The sequence below is a fragment of the Caretta caretta genome, chromosome 4, assembly GCF_965140235.1.
Source record: "Caretta caretta isolate rCarCar2 chromosome 4, rCarCar1.hap1, whole genome shotgun sequence".
Lineage (NCBI taxonomy): Eukaryota > Metazoa > Chordata > Testudines > Cheloniidae > Caretta > Caretta caretta.
In genome coordinates this window covers 135322039-135347405 of record NC_134209.1, presented here as the reverse complement: position 1 = coordinate 135347405, position 25367 = coordinate 135322039, and the positions used below count along the sequence as shown (strand labels likewise).

General features: G+C 42.4%; 1 protein-coding gene across 1 annotated transcript in view; it reads right to left on the bottom strand.

Moving 5' to 3' along the window:
* Positions 1 to 1132: 1132 nt before the first annotated feature.
* The window catches only part of NELFA (negative elongation factor complex member A), a 37404-nt gene continuing 13169 nt past the window's right edge, over positions 1133 to 25367 (bottom strand). Inside the window, exons 5-11 of the mRNA XM_048849097.2 lie at positions 20604 to 20734; positions 19584 to 19653; positions 13275 to 13363; positions 12420 to 12531; positions 8628 to 8881; positions 6558 to 6657; positions 1133 to 5621 (exon numbers count right to left, since the gene is read on the bottom strand). Coding sequence (XP_048705054.1) covers positions 5437 to 5621; positions 6558 to 6657; positions 8628 to 8881; positions 12420 to 12531; positions 13275 to 13363; positions 19584 to 19653; positions 20604 to 20734 — 941 coding nt within the window. The 3' untranslated portion in view covers positions 1133 to 5436. The remainder of the gene's footprint in view (positions 5622 to 6557; positions 6658 to 8627; positions 8882 to 12419; positions 12532 to 13274; positions 13364 to 19583; positions 19654 to 20603; positions 20735 to 25367) is intronic.

Sequence of the window (25367 nt, the reverse complement as noted above, 5' to 3'; positions counted from 1 at the left end):
ATAGGCTCCATAATGGGGAGATGGTAATTTAAAAAAAAAAAGGGCAGGGGGGAAGGATTAGATAAAGAAATTGCCAGCAACCACCATTTAAACAAATGACTTTGAAACAAACACCTTACATTTATTTTTATCTCTATGGTATAGATTATATTTTTGGATTAGGAAAGAGTCACTGGGATGGAGGTAGTGGTAGAAAGTTACACACCCGAGCAAAGCCAGGATTGCTTACCATATCTAGGGTATGATGGTAGGAAACCTGAAGGGTGAGCGGTGTCCCATCTGATACAGCACCAATCAGGACAATGTGGTTGGTGCGGATTTAAGAACCTAGACAGTTAAAAAGGAGGCCAAGAGCTACATCATTTAGAACTTGAAACAGTAACAGTGCCTGTTAAGTCAATCACTGCTGATGTTAAGAATGCAGGGTGAGCATAACATTTCTGCCACTCAAGTCAGGGAGCAAACATACTGGTCATTCTGAAGATGCTGGTACAGCTACCCAACAGTAAGCTGTACAAAGAGGGCTATATATTAAAATTGAGCCTCCTGATCATTAGAAGGGGTACTCCTGTTTTGAAGTTGACATGTTTTAAGAGCAGGTCAGACAAACACCTGTCAGGGATGGGCTGGATAATACTTAGTCCTGCCGTGAATGCAGGGGACTGGACTAGATGACCTCTTGAGGTCCCTTCCAGTCCTATGAGAAATATTTTCATATCAATCCCACATGGCTCCTCAGAGAATGGTCATGACTGAGACACCAAGATTATTATCAGGATTCACTACTGTCAATCTCATTAACAAGCAGTGACCCAAACTAGGCACAAGTGACATCTTAACAATGGCAATCTATCCTGCATGTAGTTCTAGATCAGGGGTTCTCAAACTGAGGGTCAGGATCCCTCAGGGGGTCACAAGGTTATTACATGTGGGGGTTGCAAGCTGTCAACCTTCACCCCAAACCCCACTTTGCCTCCAGCATTTAAAATGGTATTAAATATATAAAAAAGTGTTTTTAATTTATAAGGTGGGGGGTTGCACTCAGAGACTTGCTGTGTGAAAGGGATCACCAGTAAAAAAAGTTTAAGAGCCACTGTTCTATGCTAACTTTAAAGAATGTAACTACATAAAGTACTAAAAATAATCCAATGAGTTTATTTTAAAGCTCGGCTATATATAGAGGCACCACGATACAAGAAGATCACTTTGTCAGGCAGCTACTACACACTACTAGCTCAACTGTTAGCTCAATATGTAGAAATATGCCATTGCAGATTGTAATAACTGACCTTACAGTTTCTTTAGAAAATCTAAACTTTTATTATACATACTGTAGTACACTGAAAATACGTACCCGAAGACAGAAGATCTTGAATTTACAACTGTACAAAAAACAAATAGAAAACATATGGGCTATGCTATAGATGTAACATTTTACAAAATGACATTTCTTGTTAAAGGCACCAGATTCCCAGTGGGCTCTGGCTTAACATTTTTCAGTCTTTTTTCTAGTCAGATCTTGCTATGAATGTGCGAGCCAACCTCAAGCTCTACAGTGTCAAAGTATCAAGCTTCTTTTTTCTATGCAAGTGGTCTGCACTTTGACGTGATTCAGTGGGGGAAATTAGCAACTTCACAGGGGCCTATTTTATTAACTACTCGAAAGAAGATTTTCCCCATCACATCCAGCACCCTATTTTATTTGACTGAAAGGTTAACAGCAAAACTACAAATAAAAACTGAGACCCCTTAGGATCCTCTTAGGACGCTGATCCAGAACTGAAGAGTTAGTCATCCTAAGAACTGGGCAGTGTTTTGGGGAGTTGGATGGGATTTACTAGAGAACGCTTTGGCAGGAAAAGGTGTTTCCTCACCTCAGAAGAGATGAAAGGAGCCATGTTACCTGTTTCTACCCTATACTTCACCCTAGAATCCTAAATAAGAGAAACTAATTCTGTGTGGCCCCTCCGTAACCACGCTGGGGGGGCTTTCACAACCTTAAAAAACAAAAACAGAACACCCACAAAGGTCTCCTCCTTGCCCCCAGCGTAAAATTCCCCAGGGCATTCTTGTTTGCTGAAGCTACCCCACAATGCACATGTGACATTCTGGCTCACAGACTAGGGCCTAGAATGTTGGGCTACAGTAAAGGGAAACAAGAAAAAGGATTTAAAGAATGTTAGCCCTGAACAATGTGTGCACCTCCCACGCCTAGTTAGTGGGGGCTTCAGCACATCATTCTAGAGTTAACTTGGTTTTTGTTTAGCTTTGCAATGCACTGCTGAGCCTCATGTACAAAATCAACTTTTCAGTCATTTAGATGCTAGGTGAAGACAAAAATTATCAAGCTCAAGGAGTCAGATTTGCTTTGTAAAAATCAAGATTAAGTAATATACAGGAATTCAAGTGCTTGCTCTGCTGTTTCCTGAACTTTCTGGTACTTTAGATGTTCTCTTCTCAAAGCACTGGTTCAAGCTATGATACAGGGCTCTCGATGTAGTTTAGTTTTTCAACAGTGTAATGATTCTAAAAACATTTAAATGGCTACTTTCATTTCATATTTTGTTTTTAAAAAGGACACTAGATACTCAGAGCTAGCTGAAATAAAGTTACAGTCCTTAGGGCTAGATCCAGCCAAGAGAAAGCTTTTGTATTTAAAAATAAGACTGCTAATTATTTTAGCAATGTTAAGTTGTCTCAGTTCCAGTGAGAATGAGTTTAAAATATTTTGTTTCTATTTAAAAACTAATTGGTTTAGTGCATATCACTAGTCTTCGATGAATAGGCCTGGAGATTGAAGTCTGTCCATCTACACAGTAAATACAGAGCAGGTAGCAGCAGTGTAAGTTTCCCCCATCCTGCTTCATTCTAATACTTCAACCGAGTTCTGGAGAGACTACTTAGAGAGAGGGAGCATCTCCTTGCCCACGCAGTCCTCTTCCTTGCTGCTGATGGCTGAATTTTGGGGATGTGGAATTTGTCCACTAGACACTGGACTGAGAACCCCAACTCATCGCATGTAAACTGAAGAGCCATCAAACGGCAGCTTCTGATCACTACCAAATGTGAATGAGTTTTGAACCAATAGCTGGGGATGCGAATGCACGTCCCCTGAGGTGTCCACTCCTAAAAACATTGTTTCTTATAAAAAGAAACAAACCCCTCATCTAATGTCTCTATTAGCAGAAGACTAAATGTATTAAAGCAGCAGCAGTTAAGACAGAAGCGTCACACTGGTTTAGTTTATAGAAAACTAGTTATCACATGGACTATTTTAAAACCTGAAAACAAACGAGATTGAAAAGGAATGCAATTTATTCCTTACACATTTTTAAAAAGACAAATACTTCTGACTTTAGCCCTTCACTTGTAATGTATTAAGTCAAAGAAGTTATAACCATTGTGAACACACCTTATAGTGAATTCATTCTAAAAACGAAAACCCTCCACTCATTTTAACTTGTTCCTGTTGCTTGTTTGGCTGATTTGTATCACTTGGAAAATAGTCTACCTCACTGCAGAAATGGAGTAATTAAGTAGAGGGCACTTTCTAGAGTGACAGTTATGCTGAGGAGTCTCGTTCTCTCACTTATACATGCACACAACTTCTTAATGATAATGGAAGTTCCATGCAGGTACCAACAGTACAACTCAACCATTAAGTGTTAGAATGGTTAATTTAGGTTATTCTGGACCTTAATTTTGTTGGAGCAAATATACATACTTTTGATCAAATCACAATAAAATGTTGTAAATACATTTCCTCATTAATGTTTGCCCTGTTCTGATAGGCACATAGCTGGATAATCTATAGGCTGTGTTGGCACACAGATGTATCACTTAGGGGATATTTGCTTTTATCTTAGAAAAAGATCGTGTTGGCCTAAAAGTCATAGATTAATATTCCTTTTTAAGGCCAACCCTGAGTCATCACAAGGCCCCATGTCAGTCTCTCACAATGCTATGTGACTTATCTTTGTACTTCTACCTCCCCAGCATCACCTTCCCAGGCAAGTGCAATTCCACACGAGATTGGCTGAAAGAAATTTAACATGGACATTTAATGCAAGTCTCCATTAAGGGCCAAATTCTGAAGTCACTACTTATGCCTGGTCTACACACAAGATGTACTGCTTTAACTGTACCAGTTCAGTTAAAGTGGTACAGTTATATTGGTATGTGTGCATATATGGTATAGCTATTCCTGTATGGGAAAGGGAATAAGCTATACAAGCATGAGACCCCTTTACTCTGGTATAACTGCATTCACACTAGGGATTTTACTGGTATAACTATATCAGTTTTCAAGAAAGTCACACCCAACAGTTGTACCAGTACAAAAACCTGTGTGTAGCTCAGGCCTTGGTCACCAAGTGCCCAGTGGCTGATTAGTCAAACTTGCACTAAAAAAAAAAAAAAAAAGGAATTTGCCATAAAGGCAGAGTCTCGCTAACCTTCCACATTCACAGATGTGACAGTAACTCACTTTGTGGCTGGAAGAGCCACTCTTAAGACTGCAGTAAAATTCAACTGCTCTTGAGAGGCGTGAAAGCACAATACAAGCTTCATTCCCTCCAAGAGAAAGATAGGTTGCCCAGGGGGCCTGCTGTACGAGAGGCAGAGATTAATCTCCACTGTGCGCCTCACGTGGTAGCAAAGAGCTATGATCCCGAAGCAGCCCATAAGCAAGGTGGGAATTCCATTTGGCAATCTTAAGTTTGACACTAAAGGAAATTATAAATTTTGCTGCATAAAAGGTTAAGATATTCAGTTCCCCTCCATCTCAGTTGATTTATGCCAAATACAGATTAACTCGTGCTGGGCATTAACATTTGCAATACAGTAAGATTAACAAAGCTTCTCAAACCCACCCTATGACCCTGGAAGAGACAAGCTAAACACACAGAGGGTGCCATTAGACATCTACCACTTGCAGTAGTTAGATTTACTACAATCAATCAAATTGCAGGAAGAACTGCAAATACCTGTGGTGGTGCAAGTGTCCATATGTAAATGGAACCCATGTAGTCAAAGTAAATATTTCTGCATTAAAATCTGTGCCCTTGCTTAGTGGTAAATTGTGATTCTGTAATTGTTCTTTCCTCAGTGCTTGGAACTGAAATGCTCTCAAAGTGAAAAGGAAATTTTTCAGCTGTGATCTCAATGTCTGGCACCCTGAATCACAGATTAACAAATCACAAATGTTAACTTCCCCCCTCCTTAAAAAAAAAAAAAAAAAAAAGGTAAATCTGTCAGTTTGACAGCATCCTCATACTGCATTCACCTGAGCCCAGTTAGTTTGGATAGCTACAACTTGTATTCTGGAAGGGAATAAGAAACCTACACATGAATGCCATTTTGTACAACGGACGCACTCTAGAGGTGCTGGCTGATTCTAGTCTTGGTTTGGTCCACAGTTTGTTGTTACTGAATCTCTTAGGAAACATTAGTTATAGGTTTGTACTTCTTGAGTCTGGTCCACTGGCCCGTAGCATAGTTCATTTCAAAGACTGTGTCAACTAACATGGTGGTGCTCCCAGTGCCATCGGCCTTTGGTAAAACTTCTGTATGCTCGCTAAGTTTAATCTGAATGATGTCGCCTTGCTCTTGGCAAGGATTCTCTGTGGAGACAAGAATAAAAAATAGTCAAACTACAAGTTAAGACACATTTCAACACAGTGTGTTAGCAAAATTAAAGGGTAAGGAAAAGCTTTGGCTCTGCCAGGGCCAGAGGGAGGAGGAAACCAAAAACCTGACAAGCTATAGTATCACTAGCACCTGGAACAAAGCAGGAAGCCACATGCTCTCACAGATCATGGTTTGAGTTAACAAAGGGAACTGAACCCTGAGGGACTAAATTAAGGATTTAGCAAGGTTACCCGGGTAGGTGGGTGGGTGTTAGGGCTCTCCCTGAGCTTTATCATAGCATTTGAGGTCATCTGATGTGCTTGAGTCAATATTTGCTACATTTAAAACATTAAAGAAGAGGCTCTGTACTCTTGAGCTCCCTCCTCGTCCTGGTCTGACAGCACCCACACTCACTGATCTTCCGAGCACAGCGCAAGGCCTATTCACAAGACAAGAGTGTGGACTAGTTTGGTCTGTAGGGGTGGGTGCCCCCCCCCGAGGTCCACCACATGCTTTTGTATGAGCAATGGTATTATGGTTATTTGTTATTTACTGAAGCATGTGTATGTCCTGAAGGGCACATTTTGTAACTACAAAAATACAGTTTGTCAGAGCAGTCAGATGTCAGCACCCCTCCAACCACCACTCACAAGATTTTAGACTTCAGCTGGTATGTTGACACAGCCATGCCATACAAGCTTTCCGTGCATTGTTGTAGGGGCAACTGTATAGTTCAGCTGTTGCCAGGCAGTGTAGTGAGGCACTCCATACCTTTAAAACAGAGGCTTTCCCTGCTCCTCCCAATTTTTACATTTAAGCCATAAAATAAGATCCTGCCCAGATTATCACTAAAGCAGCACATCTTTACATTTTAGTGGTGCTTCATACCATCTACTGGTCCTCAAAATAATGTTAGTTGTAATACATGCCTCTGGATCCTGCCATGAACCCAAGGATAAGAGCCTTTTCTGGCCTAGTAACTTTGTTTGCAGTCTTGAACATTTCCTGTGCGGCATACATTTGCTCCCTCTGCAACATATTAAAGCAAGTGTATATTTCAGTGGAGAAAATGCTACTGAAGAACACAGTAAGTTACATTCAACATTCAAAGATAAGACACAGGCTACATAGTGATCTTTATTCTTATAGAAAATAAGTCCACTCATTCCTTTTCATAAAAGGCACATAGTGGCACACATTTTTGAGGTTGCAAAAGAGTTCACATAAGCCCCATTTTCACACAATTTTAGGGCAGTCACTTTTTGTGACTAGCGCAGACCTCTCAGTGACACCTCTACTCCACTTTTCCTTAAGGACTACACCAGCACATTTCACGTTTCAAAGTTCAGCTGCTTCTGCTATAAAAGTTTTTTAAGGGGAAAAAATCCATGTGGTGAAGAATTTCTTTTTATGGGGGGAAGAGTCTGCTTTGCTGACTTGTGTGTGTGTGTGTGTGTGTGTGTGCAGAGGTGGCAAGGGAACAAAATGTTAAAACTGTATGTGAATGAAAAATCACTGAGAATGTTCAGGAGCATCTGCTTCGTCCATCTCTTTTGTGACATTACAGATTCTTCCTACCCAGACTGACAGGCCATGGGGCTGCTGCTGGGACAGTTTCATGAAAGAGATTTTTTGAGAGAGATTTAAATATAGCAAACTCATTGAAATGAAAACAAAAAGGTCAAACAACCCTTTCTTAAGGCCCTGATTCTTTGAACACTTATGCACGTGCTTAACACTGAAGACCTGAAGCTCACGCTTGAGGGCTTCAGACAGTCACCTGCAGGGCTCAGGAAGGAATTCCAGCTCCCCAGCCCCAATATATTCTATTTTGTTTGATCTCCTATCTCCAAAGCATCAGAGATGGCCACAGCTGGAGGTGGGACACTGGATGGGGCCTGTGTTCTTAGAAGGCACTGAACATTTTCCCTCTCACATGCTTAGCTGGCTGGTTCTTGCTCAGGGTTTAACTGATCGCCATATGTGGGGTTGAGAAGGAATTGAGAGAGAGACTGTGTGTGTGTGTGTGTGTGTGTGGTGAGAGAGCGCACGTGCGACCGTCTGTCTCGCCTTCCTCTGGACCATGAAACATCACTTGCCTGGATTATCTGGGTCTCTCTCAGTTAAACCATTTCCCTTCCATTGCAGGGGCCTTGGATATTGATATACCTCAGTCCCTCCCATTCTGCCTGTGGCACATAATAGTCTAGTCCCCTTGTAGGCTGTAATACTTTAGTTTAAGTTTGGTTGTTGGGTTTAGCGTGCAGCTGCTGGATGGTGTTGGTGGTCTGTGACGTACAGGATGTCAGACTAGGGATCTGATGGTGCCTTCTGGCCTTAGAACTCTATGACCTGGGACTGCTCATGTACTTAACTTCAGGCACGTGCATTAGAGTTTACAGGATCGTGACCTTAATCAGCAACAGAAAAGAGATGTAGTCCAGCATTTGGAGTATGATTTTTCCTGCATTTTACAGTATTTGACCATTTAAAGCTTTCTCTTTAGAACAATCAATTGCTATCTTCTTCCACTGTACAGTCACTGCTATTTGTGTTGGTTTATAATACAAGTCCTTTTCAGCCAAACATGAGTAGCAGTTATGGTGGAAACTCACCCCCATCCCATTTGTCTCAATGTTTGACTGTAACAACCTCATTAGGTCCATTTACCGTTATGAAAAACAAATGATTTGTTGGGGTTTTTTTTTTTAAAACTTAAAAAACAAGGAAATCAGGTAAAGAAGTCTACCATACTGAACCATTATGTTTGCACAGATAGAAATCACAAGACACATGAAAACATCCAATAGCAACGTTAACTAGTTGGCAGAGCACTTCTATTTTCGTTGGTTAAAAGATGTACTTTCCACAGCCTCCTGAATGCCAAAACTCAGCATTTGCCAAGCCATTAAAGAATTAACATGCTACTGAGGTTAACAGTAAAGATTTGTGATCCTGAATGAAAACTGCTTTTCATCTACAGATACATTATTACTTACCGTGAGAGAAAGGCTTTTCTTGGGTGGTGGCTGCTGCGGAGTTTGGGGGACTACTTGTGGAGGTTGTGCAGCAGGGGAAATGGCAGGAGGCGTAGTAGGTGTTAAGGGTGAAGTAGGTGTAGCTGCAGCTGGATTTGAGTTACTGTTGTACATGGGTGTTCGTTGTTTGAACTGAGCAGGAAGAGGAGTAGTGTTTGGAGCTGTAGACTCTTCGGGTTGCCTGTTAGCCTGTATGGCCTCTCGCACAGATCCAGCTGCATGAACAAATGTAACAATTAAAAAAAAATCACCCGCAATTGGATAAGGGTCTCAGATACTACAGTGCCTTTTAAAAGTATCTAGATACAGACAGACAAGAGTTGGAGAGAGCCACGTTTTAGTGATGTGATTAAATGAGCCATTTATTTTATTTATGGATTACATTTGAAAAACTACATTCTCTCTCCCTTTCCACTGCATTTCCTTTACCAATAATGGAGAAAGCTTGGGGACTTCCAATTGGCAAATCTCCGTTGCACTATACTTAGCAGTGAAATTTGTATTTAATGGAGTCTGCTTTATAAATTTTTGAGTTTCTACTCCATAATTATAAGTATAGCACAATTATTGTATGAAGACCTATTATGCAGGAGCTGAGATTAGAGAAACTAAATTTTAGAAGCAACTTCCCAAAGGAAGTCAGAATTAATTCCCAGTCTCAGCCAGTCAGTGAATATTGAGAAGACAGACTGAAAAAACAGGCTAAACAACAGGAATTATAGAATTAAAATCCAGTTCCTGAATCAGTTGTTGTTTAGAGGACCACTGAAAAGGAAAGGGTTACTGTAGAGACCTGCTTTTGGAATGACAGATGAACTGTCCCTTCTCTCCCAAAGTGGATAACCAACTAGTACAATTAAACCCCAAAACCACACACAGTAACTATTTCAAATCCAGTATGAACTCAAAACATTTTAGAGGAAAATCCCAGACAATGATATCCGCCACAGCCAGACACAGATTCTACAATTTATCAAATTATAATCTTGTCATCTGAAGACTCCCACAAGGCTTTACAAACGGAATCTATTAATCACTTAGCTTACCATGACATGCAACTTACTCTTGGCTTAAACAAAGAAGCTGACTCCTAAGTGACTTAGGGGCTATTGAAAATGCTACTACTATTTAACGATGCTAAGCATCATTATAAAGAGTTTAGGGCAGGAAGTGAGGAATGTGACCATATTCAATTGAAAACAGACTGGGGGGCACAGAGGGCAAAAGAAGGAGAAAAAACTGGCAGAATGTAAGTGCAGGAGTTGGGATTTCGGCAAGACCCCACATTAACAGCTTTAATCTTGGAGGTTGTTAATAGCTAAAGTGATGCAAGATGCACAGTTTGTTGTATTACATAAAAAAAATAAGGTCAAACAATAAAGCAATTAGATCCTGAATATGTGAAGTACGGCATTGACCAATTTAAAATATTTCCTGCCACAACAATGAAACAAAATGTTTAAAGAAAGAGGTTCTTAACCTTGACCATGAAAACCAGATAGGGCATTCAAAGCCATAAGGTGTATAGATTGTCGGGCTCAACGGGTAGTGATCAATGGCTCCATGTCTAGTTGGCAGCTGGTATCAAGTGGAGTGCCCCAAGGGTTGGTCCTAGGGCCGGTTTTGTTCAATATCTTCATTAATGATCTGGAGGATGGTGTGGATTGCACCGTCAGCAAGTTTGCAGATGACACCAAACTGGGGAAGAGGTAGATACGCTGGAGGGTAGGGATAGGATACAGAGGGCCCTAGACAAATTAGGGGATTGGGCCAAAAGAAATCAGATGAGGTTCAACAAGGACAAGTGCAGAGTCTTGCACTTAGGACGGAGGAATCCCATGCACTGCTACAGACTAGGGACCGAGTGGCTCGGCAGCAGTTCTGCAGAAAAGGACCTAGGGGTTATAGTGGAAGAGAAGCTGGATAGGAGTCAACAGTATGCCCTTGTTGCCAAGAAGACTAACGGTATTTTGCGCTGTATAAGTAGGAGCATTGCCAGCAGATCGAGGGACGTGAACATTCCCTTCTATTTGGCATTGGTGAGGCCTCATCTGGAGTACTGTGTCCAGTTTTGGGCCCCACACTACAAAAAGGATGTGGAAAAATTGGAAGGAGTCCAGCGGAGGGCAACAAAAATGATTAATGGGCTGGAGCACATGACTTATGAGGAGAGGCTGAGGGAACTGGGATTGTTTAATCTGCAGAAGAGAAGAATGAGGGGGGATTTGATGGCTCCTTTCAACTACCTCAAAGGGGGTTCCAAAGAAGATGGATCTAGACTGTTCTCAGTGGTAGCAGGTGGCAGAACAAGGAGTAATGGTCTCAAGTTGCAGTGGGGGAGGTTTAGGTTGGATATTAGGAAAAACTTTTTCACTGGGAGGGTGATGAAGCACTGGAATGAATTACCTAGGGAGGTGGTGGAATCTCCTTCCTTAAAAATCTTCAAGGTCAGGCTGGGATGATTTAGTTGGGGATTGGTCCTGCTTTGATAACCTCCTGAGGTCCCTTCCAACCCTGATATTCTATGATTCTAAATTCAAATTAAAGTAAACCAAAATATTTGGTCTTCATTGTATGTGCTTTAATTAAACAAGACAATGTTAAACTCCCCTGGCTAGATAACACACACGATCCAAAAGGAATAAAAAATAAAATGCAACTAGCAAGGCTCAGAACATCACATGATGGTTTTTCTGCAGTTAGATACAATGCTAATACTAGAAAACAACAAATACTAGCGGCTGACACTGCTGATGCTTCAGGCCATGTACTTTCCAGAGCTGCCAAGTTGCAGTCAGAGAGAGATTTATACAGGGCTTCTGAGAGATTTGGAACTCTGTTTCTGAGCCAAGCTTGTGTACATTCTACATGTGCCCGTCTGCAGTGACCACTGTGCCAAAGTTCCTGAACTGAAAAGTAAACATTGCTATGGTAGGAATCTGTACACAAGCACCAGGGTAAAGAATGTTGCATATAATTGAAATGTCAGTTCTTTGTTGACTGAATTTATCCCAAAGTGCTTTGTTAACGAATCACTATTATTTACGTGTATTAGATATCTTACGGACCTGTATGATGACAAGTCCCTGCTCCGTTGTGTGTGTGTGTGTTGGGGGGGCCGTGGGGGGTGTTAAACCTTTTAATCCCATGGCTAATCACTTATTTTAACACTTCCCTGTTTTCTATTATTGAATGTAATTTGATTTTTGAACTGTACCTAATAGACCTTCATAAAAATGCAAAGGAAAAAGGTGAGAGGGTGATAGGTTGTGGTTGAACACCATGTGTTAAAGCAGTAACCCTTTAATAAATTATACAATTATTGTTTAACACTTGAGAAAGTACCTCTCTCTTTCACACACCCAGAGCCACAAGGCAATCTTTGGACTAATGTACATTCCTAATGGCTTACAATCAGATTTCCTATAAAAAGACCAAGCAAATGAACCATTTAGGGGGATAAAGAGTACCTTAGCCTTTGTCAGATCTATAATTAAAAGTGATTTCATAGCTACTTTTAAAGTGAGAATTTTTTTAAAAATAATGTAAATGATGTGTCTTTTGTTACTAAAAAACTAGAGGCCTTCTCCTGCAACCCTTACACAAATAGTCCTGTTGAAGTCAATGAGATTACTTACACCAGGGATGGTTGAAGGAATGTGTCCTGCATTTGTAATTACAAATGAATGACAAAAAATATATGAGAGAACCAATGTATTAATAAAGTGCCAGTAGCAAAAATGATTATTTTACCTGGCTGCACTTCGGAGCTTGGGATATAGGAGGAAGATGGAACCACGCTGGGGGTTGCAGGCAAATAGCTTGTAGAAGGTAGTGCAGACTCATTGTTCAGAGGGCCAAGTTTCTGTAAAACAGTAAATGGTTTTGCAGTTCTGCAGCCATATATGACATGTCATTTCTCTATTTCTCCATTAGCGCTTTCTTTTTGGCACTTGCTTAACAATGTATGTACATGGGAGATTTTTCCAATTATACAATTATAGTTAACTGCTATAATTATATCAGTAACTCCTCACGTGGACACTCTTATTCCAGAATAAGAGTGCCTTATCTTAAACGGCTTACAACTCAATATAAACCAAACTGAAAAAAGGCACTCTTAGTCTGGTAGAAGAGTGTCCACACAGGGAGTTATACTGGTGTAACTAGTGCAGTTTGAATTCACAGCCTACCTTTTAGTGGTATAACTTCCCTGTGCACATTAGTCGTAGAACACCAGAAACTCCCTGAGATGTTGTCAGTCATTCAAAGTTTAGACAGAATTAGCAGCTTGCAATGATAGTCCACCTTTCGGCTTCCACAAACTCCTCACATCCCCTTCTAACCCTCAGAAGAGAAGATCGACCCTAAGTTACATTTATGAAAAAAGCTCTCACTAGTTTTCCTAGAACACATTTAAGTGTTCATTCTGCATTGTATATTAGCAGCAAAATACATCAAGAATAGAACATTATTTTGTGGAATCGTTATAAAATAGTTATTCACTTGGAGGTAAGCTTTAAAGAGGATACAGAACTAGTCTTTAGAATAAAATATCCCAGCATTATGCAGCACAATTTTATATTTCATTGCAACTTAATGTCCTACCTGGGTAGACACAAGGCCAGCAGCATAATCTGGAGTTGCATTTTCCACTACTGTTTCTTCTTTGGCTTGTTTTTCCACCACTTCTGTATCTATTGGATAGAAAAGAAGGAGTTTGTTCAAGTTAACTTTCCTAATTCCTGAACTAAATTTTTTTTAGAGTGATCCATGTAGAAGATTAAAAGAAAATTCTGATAAAAATTACTTAGAAAACACATCTGTTATAATTCTGGTAAAATCAACGTTTTTCCATATAAAATACCCACGTGGTTTCATAATCACGCTGATGCTTAAATTAACCATAAAATTTACATTTCACAAAGATACTAAATCTGAGCATTCAGATAAACCAAGCACAGCTATCCATCACAACACTTCTTACAATTGTGATTTCATTCATAAAAATGTATTTAACTTGTTTTGGATCTTACAAAAAAGAACTGAGATTTGTTTTCATTTAGCAAATTGCAAAATCAAGAAAGTGTTCCAGGAAAAACATGCCACCTAATTTGTTTTCTGCATGTGTTTAAGTAGCCCGGTCTTCTCATTCAGGATGATTATTAAATAATGCCTAATTGTTTTTTCATTCTTTTAAGATCATTCAAAATAAATATTTAAGATGCTTGTATACCATATAGATAAAAGATTCAAAATTGATCCTTTCAAAATTTCACTTAGTTATGCAATAAGTAAAAGTATACAATATACAAAAATGTTTCAGAACTTTTTTTTGACTGCAACACAAAAGGAAAAGCTAATGTCACATTCATCTTTGTTGGGATGTTTGTATGTTCAAAAGGGCACAGGTAGTTAGTTCAACCCTCTCAACATATTTCCAGGGCACACAGCATTTTAATTAGTGGAATTCAGAAACAAACATGGCTACCTTTAATTCTTCAAGTGCTTGCCCCTGTCCATTCCAAAGTAGGTGTGTGCTCACCCCAAGCACCGCCACTCAGTGGTATCTGTCAGGTTGGCTCCAGTGCCCCCTAGAGTTGTGTGCTCATAGCGCTGCTATAAAGGGTTCTACCGCTCCTTCTTACCAGTCGCTGGAACTTCAGCTCATTCTTGCATTTTCCCTCAAGTACCCCTCTCAGTGGACTTTGTTCTTCTAGTTGTACATAATTATTTGTAGTGGTTAAGTTTCAGTTATTTAGATTATGGTACCCTGTTTAGCAGGGTTACCCACCCCCTAGTAGCGAGGCATGCCTCGGTCTCCAGGGTTTAAGTCTTGTGTGTCATGCCACAAGCCTATGCCTGTTAGTGACCCCCATTCCAGCTGCCTCAAATGTCTGCGGGAAGCCTACATGCAGAAGCACTGCAGAATCTGTAAAGGATTCAGGCCCCACACTAAGAGAGACAGGGACACCAGACTTAAATTCTTCCTCATGGTGGAGGCACTTCACCCTCCCTTGGAGCCGAACCACTTTGACTCAGCACCGAGTACTTTGGCCTCAATAAGCAGCATGGAGGCTTCTCTTAGAGAGATGCAGCGCTGTTCTGCCTCTCTGGTGCCTTTCTGCTTTTCAGGACTCCTGGCACCATCAGTCATCCCTGTTGCCAAAGATCGCTCCTGTAAGGGACTCTCCATCGCCGGTGCTGAGAAAGAAGCAGAAGAAGATGGACAGGGAGCGATTCCCAACCCCAAGATCTGTGGGACACAAAGACACCGGCAGACTGCGACCCATGCCGGGTCTAAGATGCCAGCAATTCGCCCTGTACTGTTGACTCCAGCCCCAGAAAGGCACCACTGAGTCTGGCACCTTTGGCTCTCTCGTGGTGGAGGGTCCATCAGAGCCCAACTACTCTGGTGATGCCATCCACACCAGAGGTGTTTGAGGCCGTGAGGGAGGAATCGTTGCTCCCAGGACCGCCATCCCCTACTGTACAGGAGCTGTCAGCGGCGGCACCAGAGACCAGAGCTCCCACAGCACCGTGGCCCAGGATGCCATCAGAAGGGAAACTGGCCATGATGGCACAGCACCAGTATCCTCCCTCCCAGCACCGCTCACCGGCACTTGTCAGCACCACTCCGTGCTGGTCACCTGGCAGGGAGTCCTCGGAGTCTGACTCAGAGGCAGAGTTGTATGTCTCCCGCAGAAGCCGGCACTGCTCCAGTTGGCTTTACCCAATGGTGGACATGGGCCAGGGCATTCCACCAGCGGCCTGGCCACCAGCGCAGTGACAAATGCCACTACAATGATTATTCTGGAAGGCCTGGGCCTTTCCACCAGTCCAGGGGTCATAGTCCAGGAAATCCTACTCCATTGTTTCAGAGTCTGGAGCTCCCCCACCACGTCCCTCGGAACAGGGCCCATGTTCCGGTATTGAGCCTCGTGCCAAATATCAAGATCCAGCACTGAGAGACCGAGCCGGTGCACAGAATGAGGAACAGTGCCCCTTGCCTGTAAAGGCCTCCTCTTTCTTCTCTCTTGACAAGGCAGTGGTGGGAACAGGCATAGCACCCTCCTGTATAATGATGATTATAGGGAGCACTAGGCGCTCCTCAAAAGGGTAGCTCAAAACCTGGGGGTACATAGAGGAGATTAGAGTCCTCCCATGCCCTCGTGGATATTCCTGCTGCATCAGGCCCTCATGAGTTGCTTTGCCCTTAAACGAAGCCATTATGGACCCCATCAAGGCCTTATGCCAGACCCCAGTGTCCCTATAACCAACGGTTAAAAGGATAGAGAAAAAGTACTTTGTTCCAGCAAAGGGGTTTGAATTCCTTCAAACTCATCCACCACTGAGCTCACTGGTGGTATCAGTGGCCAATGAGTGGGAGCAACAGGGTCAGCAAGGTCCAACCCTTAAGACCAGAGATGCCAAAAAATTAGACTTCTTGGGCAGAAAAGTATCTTCAACTGGCAGCCTCCAGCTCAGGATCGCAAACCAGCAAGTGTTCCTGAGTTGCTATGATTTTAATTCTTGGAACTTGATGGCAAAATTCAAGAAACTATTGCCATAGGAGTCAAGAAGTGGATTCACAGCCCTAGCAGAGGAGGGAAAATCTGTGGCAAGGGCATCCCTACAGGGAGCTTTAGACACGGTGGACTCTGCAGCCCGATCAATGGCTTCGACAGTAGTTATGAGGAGAGGCTCTTAGCGTCAATCTTTGGGCCTATCGTATGAGGTGTACCAGACCTTACAGGACCTCCCTTTTGAGAGTATGTCATTCTTCTCAGAGCAAACAGACATCAAAATGCACAGCCTCAAGGTCTCAAGAGCCACCCTGAAGTCCCTAGGGCTACATACACCAGCCCCTTCTAGGATGCACTGAAAGCCCCAACCAGCTCACTTCTTCCCACCACAGTCCTGACAGGACTATAGTAAGAGGAGAAGCAGGGGCTACAAGACAAGACCTCTACCCCAGTCCTCATCTGCTTCCGTGCCTGCCCCCCAAGACAATCGGCGGGGTGGCAGACCTTTTGATGGGACACTCAGGGACAATATAAGAGGTCAATGTGTGGATCAGATTTCCCCAATTTTTGTGGACCGGTTGTCCCACTTCTATGAGGCATGGTATTACCTCAGATCACTGGGTGCTACACACGATAACACTGGGATACACCCTTCAATTCAGTTGTTCCCCTCTTTCGCACCCCATCCTCCGTCTCTCTTCAAGGATCCTTCTCACAAGCAACTTCTAGCATAAAAGGCCTTCTTCATCCCCTCCCTGTATTCAGGGAACTGGTATGCCGCCCTGGATTTGAAAGATGCTTATCATATTTCAGTCTTTCAGGGAAAGAGAAGGTTCCTCAGATTTACTGTGAATAATGTGTACTACCAATTTGCTGTGCTCCCATTTGGCCTGTCCGCAGCCGCTTGGGTGTTCACAAAGTGCATGGCAGCCTTCCTGAGGAGACGGGATTCAGGTCTACCCTTATCTCAACAGCTGGTTGATCAGAGGTTGGAGCAAGGTCCAGATGGAGACATATATAGCACAGTCAACTTTCTAGGACTTAGGTCTGTTAATAAATATACAGAAGTCTACTCTCTCCCCAGTTCAAAAGATAGAATTCATCAGGGCGATTCTCAGTTTGGTCCAAGCCAGAGCCTCCCTCCTGGAAGCCTGGTTCCAAGCAATATGGGTGCTCATTGAAAGCTTCAGAAACCACCCATTACCATGGCTGGGATGGATCATGATGGGATGGGATCATGAACTTATGTGGTGAAGCATGCAAGACTACAGCACAGACCCCTTCAGGCATGGTATACCTGGACATGGTCATCACACTTCCCTCATTGGTGATCGCCTCCTTTCTTTGGTGGTTAGACCAAACCAAGTCCCATTCTCGAGACCCCAACCATCAATGTCTCTCATCACAGACACATCAGCGATGGGCTGGGGAGGTCACTTGGGGACCCTCAGGAGTCAGGGTCTCCAAAGGAGCTCTTGCTACACATCAATATCAGGAGGTCAGTGTGGTTTGCCTAGCCTGTCAGGCCTTCCAACCCCATCTGAAGGGCAAGTGCATGTTGGTTCTTACAGACAACATGACAGTGATCTTTTATATAAAGCAGCAGCATGCAGCGTGCAGTACGCAGAAATTCTGCATAGCTCACTCGATCCACTTTGAAGCCTCCTATCTTCCACGGCACAGAACAAGCCAGTGGATCACCTCAGCAGATCCTTTTCCAACCACCACAAGTGGTCCATCTGTCCAGATGTCATAAAAGGCATCTTTCACAAGTGGGGGACTCCCCAGATAGATCTGCTCGCGACGAAGTAGAACAAGAAATGTCTTTGGTTCTGCTCCTTCCTGGGTCGCTCATAGACACTTTTCTCCTCCCCTGGACAGACCACCTCTTCTACGCATTCCCTCCCATCCCTCTCATTCACAAGGTCTTGCTGAAGGTCAGAAGAGACAAGATGCATCTGATAGCCCTAGTGTAGCCATGTCAGCACCGGTTCACCATCCTATTAGACCTCTCGATGGAAACGCCAATCTGCCTGCCCCCATTTCCAGACCTGATCTCCTACGACCACAGCCGTCTACATCATATGAACATAGCGTCCCTTCATCTCACGGTCTGGAAGTTCCATGGCTGAACCCCACAGAGCTAGCATGCTGTGAGCTGGTTTGTGAGGTGCTTTTAAAGAGCAGAAAACCGTCCACTTGAACCACTTACCTGCCAAAGTGGAAGAGATTCTTGAACTGGTCTATGCAGAAGTGTGTTTCACCTGCACAATCAACTCCACTTGAAACAACAAGTCCTAACCGTGTCATCTATTAGGGTCCATCTAGCTGCGATCTTGGCTCTTCACCCATGGGTGAATCGCCATTCTGTTTTCTCAAACTCTCATTGTCGTCATTTTCTTAAGGGCCTGGAGAGGTTATACCCCCAGATATGGCAGCCACTCCCTCCCTGGGACCTAAACTTGGTGTTAGCAAGGCTAACAAGACCTCCATTTGAACCGCTGGTAACGTGATCTCTGCTCTACCTATCCTGGAAGGTGGCCTTCCTGGTGGCCATTATTTCTGCCAGAGGGTCTGGGAGATCTGAGTCCTTACTTTGTAACCACCTTATACAGTCTTCAAGGACACGGTTCAATTGCAGCCATATCCGCCCTTCCTTCTAAAGGTGGTCTCACAATTCCATAGTTACCAGGATATCTTCCTACTGGTCTTCTATCCGAAGCTGCATGTCAACAGGGAGGAACAGAGACTCTACTCACCGGATGTCAGATGTGCACTGGCCTACACAGAAAGACTAAATCATTTAAAAAAATCTACTTGGCTTTTTGTAGCTGTTGCAGACGGCATGAAAGGCCTTCCAGTCTCGGCCCAGATAATTTTATCATCATGTATCCACACATGCTACGATTTGGCAAAGGTCCCTGCTTCTCCTGCCCTGACAACACAATTCTAGGAGGGCTCAAGCATCTTTGGTGGCGTTTGTAGCTCAAGTTCCTAACCAGAACATCTGTAGACCAGCACCATGGAATGCAAAATAGTGGATTGATGACCATTATACCATCACCCAACAGGCTAGAGATGATGCAGGTTTCAGCCAAGCAGTATTAACAATCAGCGTGCCAATAAACTCCAAATCCTTCACCATAGCTTGGGAGTCACCTACTTTGGAATGGACATGAGCAACACATCTCAAAGAACCGTAGTTATGGAAGGTTAGTAGCCATTTTTTCAAAGGGAGGAACCTCCCTTCAAGTTTAAACCCATCTGAGTTGATAATTTTAATTAAAAGTTGGATTTAAGAAAGTGAAATTGATAGGATATATCTGGCTCTTGTTCTCAAGGTAGTTTCAGTTATTAACATTTATACACCTTACAGACATGCTGTACCAACCTAAAGTCTTTCTTCTTCTCTTTGCTTCACGGCCAGCACCAACCATATCCAACTCTGAGATATCTAGTAGCTACCAAAAAAAAAAAAAAATTCATTATTGAATTGAAATGTCTTACAAAACGTATTTCATAGAATCACAGAAATGCAGGGCTGGAAGGGACCTTGAGAGGTCATCAAGTCTAGTCCCCTGTGCCAAGGCAGGACCAAGTATACCTAGACCACTTCTGAAGGGTGTTTGTCCAACCTGTTCTTAAAAACCTTCAATTCCACAGCCTACTTTCGAAGAGTATTCCAGAGCTAAACTATCTTTACAGTTAGAAATTTCTTCCTAATATCGAATCCAAATCTCCTTTGCTGCAGATTAAGCCCATTATTTCTTATCCTGTCTTCATCAGACATGGAAAACAATGAATCACTGTCTTCTTTAAAGCAGCCTTTAACATATTTGAAAACATATCAGATCTCCCCTCCAACCCCAGTCTTCTTTTCTCAAGGCTAAACCTGCCCAGTTTTTTAACCTTTCATCATCGATCAGGCTTTATAACCCTTTTATTATTTTTGTTGTGAACTCTCTCCAATTTAGCCACATCTTCCCTAAAGTGCGCTGCCCAGAAGTGGACACGATACTGCAGCTGAGACCTCACCAGTGTTGAGCACAGCAAGACAATTACGTCCTATGTCTTATATACAATATTCTTGTTAATACACCCCAGAATATTAGCCTTTTTTGCAGCTGCATCACTTTGTCAACTTATATTCAATTTGTGATCCACTACAACCACCAGATCCTTTTCAGCAGTACTGAAACCTAGACAGTTATTCCACATTTTGTAATTGTGCATTTGATTTTTCATTTTTAAAAGTAGTATTTGATTTGTACTATTTGATGAAATACTTTGGAAACTCACAAAAAAATATTAACTGCTCTATAACCAGTGCCAACAAACTATAGTTCACTTTTGATCAGAGGCTGGGGACTGATGGGAAAATGCAAGAGTATTTAAAAAGACTATTACTTACCTTCACTCCTCTTTCTTTGCGCAGAGGTGTTCTTGAAGGAGGTATAGGGGTTCTGTTTCCAGCAGGGCTAAATACACTAGGTGCTGTGGGACTCCTGAATGGAGCTTGTTTTGGTATTCCTTTGAGCGGGGCTTTGGAGGGGGGAAAAAAAAAAATCAGCAACATCAGTTGTAATGAACTTCCACTTAGTTGAAAAGAATGATGAGATCTGGACTCCTCATTTCTTGTACTGTAGCTTTAAAAGCTTTAAAAGCTTCTTGGACGGAATTGACTATAGATATACATCAGCTGCATCTCAGAGGTTTATTTTTGCCTGCAAAAATGTTAATAAAAGGAGTTCACTGGGTCAGAGTTTGTGCCCCAAAGGTTTAAGGATGAGCCACAATTATTACACAGTTAGACGCATACAGATATCTTTTCATGCACAGGAATTTAAATAAAGCAGTCTATTAAAAAAGACATATTGCTACTGAACTACATCAAGCTCTGCTTACTGCTAAGGGCTCTATTTAATCAAGGTGAATTATAGACACAGATGGTAGTACCTCCTATAGTTAAGACTGCCTAACGTTTTCCATGATAGGACAAGTTTTCAGTTGCTTATAACTTTACCATGCTTTAACCTTTTGAGATGAAATGTATCATGTTATTTGTGCGTCTCTGGCTGAAATACACAGGGGACTGCAGGAGCCGGGGGAGGGGGAGGGTCAGAGGGATGCAGCAGCTGGTGATGGGGGTAGATAGGAGCAGAGGGTGCTGGTGGGATTGCATAAGAGAAGAGTTATGGAGGGAATGTGGAGGATAAAAGAAACATGGAGTAACTACCCATTCCCTGAATGAGACAGAGGCCCTGTGGAAAATAATAGTATATAATCATGTAATTAAAGTCTAAATCATAATGCAAGGGTGCCAAATGAAGTTTTAACACAAGCAGCTTTAATTCAGACATTTCCTAACTTTTGAGTCCTTGACTTTGCAAACTTAATATGCTTTAAGATGTGTTTTGGATGCATATATAAATCAGGAAAGCACTTAGCTTAATTTTCATAAGCTATTAAGAAGTTAAGCTATTGGAAGGAGCAACATATTGGTTATCAACTTCCCTCAAACAGCAGTTAGAAGCCATCCTGATGTCTCTAACCTTCCCCTTTCTGGGAAAGAGGACAAAAGTAATTGGTGTTCTACCTGACTTTCCTGCTTTCAATCAGGTTTTTGGCTTGGGTTTAAACAGAGTGTACCCATTCATTTTGTTGGCTGATTATCTTCTCCTATGGAAACTCAGGTTTCCATGCAGAGATTGTATTGTAATTGTCCAGCGACCTTTGATGCTATTGACCATAAACTTTTGAGACTCTCCTGCAGATCCTGGTGATGGGAGTAGATAAGATTGCATTTTGATGCTTCTCTTCTTTCCTCTCAGAGATCCAAGCATTATTCTGAGAACCTGTTCAGATGTTCTGAAGGTTCTCACGTGTCATGCAGAAATCTGTTCCCTCACCTTCCCTTTTCTCGTGAGATCACTTGGGCAGACAACAACATGTGTCTACATCTCCCTGTCACCAGACACTGATGATGCAGCCTCACTGCCTTCCAACTGCCTGGTTGAAAAAAGGCAGGTAAGAGCACAGATAACTGTAGTTCCAGAAAACATCTATTGTAGGTAGAAGAGGAAATGGAGATGGAGAAACTGCACTGGCTGAAACTGCTTCTGGCTGTATAGATGTTCCTGAAGGTGTGAGAAGGTGCAGTGTGCCTCATAAGCTACATAGAAGAGAATAGGTGTTTGTCTCTAACATTCTATCACTGTTGAAAAGTTATTGAAAGTAACTATGCCAAAAGCAACCAGCTGTATATTTAGCAGTTATGATAATCTGTCAGCCTGAGTAACCCTCTGCGAAGGAGTCTACACCATTACTTGCTTCCTAAAAAAATGCCACAGCCTAACTTGCACTTCTGGAAGTTGCATACAGGCAACAGTAGCTGCAGCAGCTGGGTGCATGTCTGAACTCCAACAGCAGGTCTGGCCACTGTGCTCCTACTCTGGATGGGTCCTCAATGTGAAGCTCACCTCTCTACCTTGAAATCTACCGGTATGTGTAGGAGGCCACTCGTCTGGTTTTATATGAGGCAGTCCTCTTTTTGGCTAGTTTGTCCCCCAGCCAGTACTAGACAAAACTATGCTATTTTGAAGAGTGCCACTCCATCCCTGCCAGTGTGATCTTGCATGCACTGTGAATGCAGGGTCACACAGGCAGGAATGGGGTCATGCAATTCCCAGAAGTGCTGGAATGCCCAGTATTCTGGGAATTTGTGGATGGCCACATTGTGTGACACCAGCACCTAACATGTGACAAATGCCCAAAATGTTTACTAAACTTACTGCCTCAGCAGTTGTGCGGTGTGACCCGGGACCTCTTGGTGCCAACTGGCAGAGGGGTGCATAAGTGATACAGGGATCCACTGGGTCTGATGTCTTCATATTAGTTTGCCAAGGGTGCGATGTAACCCTAGTGATCATAATCACTGTGAAATGTATACATGGATAATATGTAAGGAGTCATGTATATATATTGAAAATTATGTTCCCAAGGTATGTGAATTGGAGCTGGTCACCAGAAGGTGATAAAGAAGATTCTTTTAGGCAAGAGATGTTTGTCTGGCTATATGTAAATTGAGTATTGTGTGGTTCACAATGGATACCCATTTACAGTCTGAGCTGAATAGTAATGATGGGATTATAAAATCTTCAAGAGAAGGAATTTACAGGAAGAAATAACCCAGCAGGAGGGAATCCAGTTTACAAGTGAAGACAATGGATTTTTGGACTATAACTGTAGAAAGAAAAAAGGAACTCACTCTGTATCCTTCATGTAGGAAGTAAGCTGACTGCGTGTGTGCTTTATGAAAAAAGTATCATAGTCAGGCTTGGTTGAAAAATGCTGGGAAGACTTTGGGGTGAATTAAACTTAGACACCCCTTGGCCAATGAAGTAAGTCTACATTCTAGAATGCATGTTATGAACTTTGTTATATGTATCCCTTTGCTTCCAATACTTCTACTTGCTATCACCTGGATCTGTTCTTTGTTAAATAAATATCTTCTTTTTACTGTAAACATATCTAATTGCTGGGTGTTAAGCAGAGCCGCGATCTAAGGTATAACTGGTAAGCTGAAATGTACTGTTCTTTTGGGAGCAGAGGCTCCGGGAATTTTGTGAGCGTCCAGTGATCAGAGGCTGGGTACTCCACGGGAACACGTGTGGAGAGTTAGAGTGCGCGTATTGTTAACCTGTAAAGTCAGTGATTGCATTTCCAGAGGCTGGTGAAGCTGGAGAACTGACCCATAATAAGCACAGATGAGGGCAGGTGGTACGGGTGTGTCTCACAACCATAGGTACCCCCAAGAAGTGTCACATGTGGATTAAATGTAACATGTACCTTTGTATCAGAGGGGTAGCCGTGTTAGTCTGGATCTGTAAAAGCGGCAGAGTCCTGTGGCACCTTATAGACTAACAGACGTATTGGAGCATAAGCTCCAGTACATGCATCTGACGAAGTGGGTATTCACCCACGAAAGCTTATGCTCCAATACATCTGTTAGTCTATAAAGGTGCCACAGGACTCTTTGCCGCTTTTATGTATCTTTGTGAAAATCTTAAGTGACCTACAACACATTCCTGCTGGCATCCTTCCCTGGAATCACAGGCACATCTGAGCTTACTGAAGCTTCTCCATCTGCCAGAAGAAGTCGGGGGCTGGGTGAAAAAGAGGCCAGAATTAGAAAGTCGGACAGAGGAGGGCACATGCATGGGGGCTCTTGCAGGTAAGACTAGCTCCCGCACACAAGGCAAGACCAATAGTGACTGACAGTGATGGCATTTGTTAATGTATGACCAAAGTATTAAACTGTTTAATACATTGTTTGAACCCTACGCCACGTCTGATGGCCCAAGGATTCAGAATACACTGACACCATTTTGTCCTTTACCACTTGTAAGATATAACCTATTTTAAAATGCCCTGAACCACCACCTCTATAAAAAAACGTGTAGCCAATGCTAACCCTGTAAGGCTCTTTGTTTCCTACAGTGGCTACCCCACATACGAAGCTTTTAGAGTCTGCCCCTGCCTTTGACCAAATGGCCTAATCCTCTAGCTCAAACAATAGCTTTAAAATCCAGAGGTCCAGGGCTTATTTCACACTAGACAGCCTGACGAGTGGGATACAAAGAGAAACACTGCAAGCATGGATTACACCCTGGCCAGGGAAGCTTGTCCCAAGCTTCAAGCTTCTGAGGTTGACAGGAGTTTCAATCCTCACATGTATCCATGGGGATTGAACCTGAGGCTTCTGGATCTGAAAGTAGGAGCCTCTAGTGCTTGGGCTAAAGAGATAGCTTTATTAGCTCCAAGTCTAGAGTAGACAAACCACTATCTTGTATCTGTGGTCTGTCCTTTAACAGGGGACAAAGAGCCACATTTCATTAGGATCAGAACTCCTGTAGCGTGGTAGTAAGCAGTATGTCTGATAAATTAGATCATCAGAAACCCCTTGTCATTGTACTGAGATAACTCCAACACTACCATTATAACTTGTATCTTCAGCAAATTGTGTCCACATAGCTCCAGTGCTATCAATATTCCTTATCTTATACCAGTGTCAACCTTGATCAGTTCCACTGTATCAATGTCAACATTCAAGCAGTAACATTTTAAAGCTTAAATATCTATTGATTTTTTTAAAAATGCAACTTTTAAATATTCT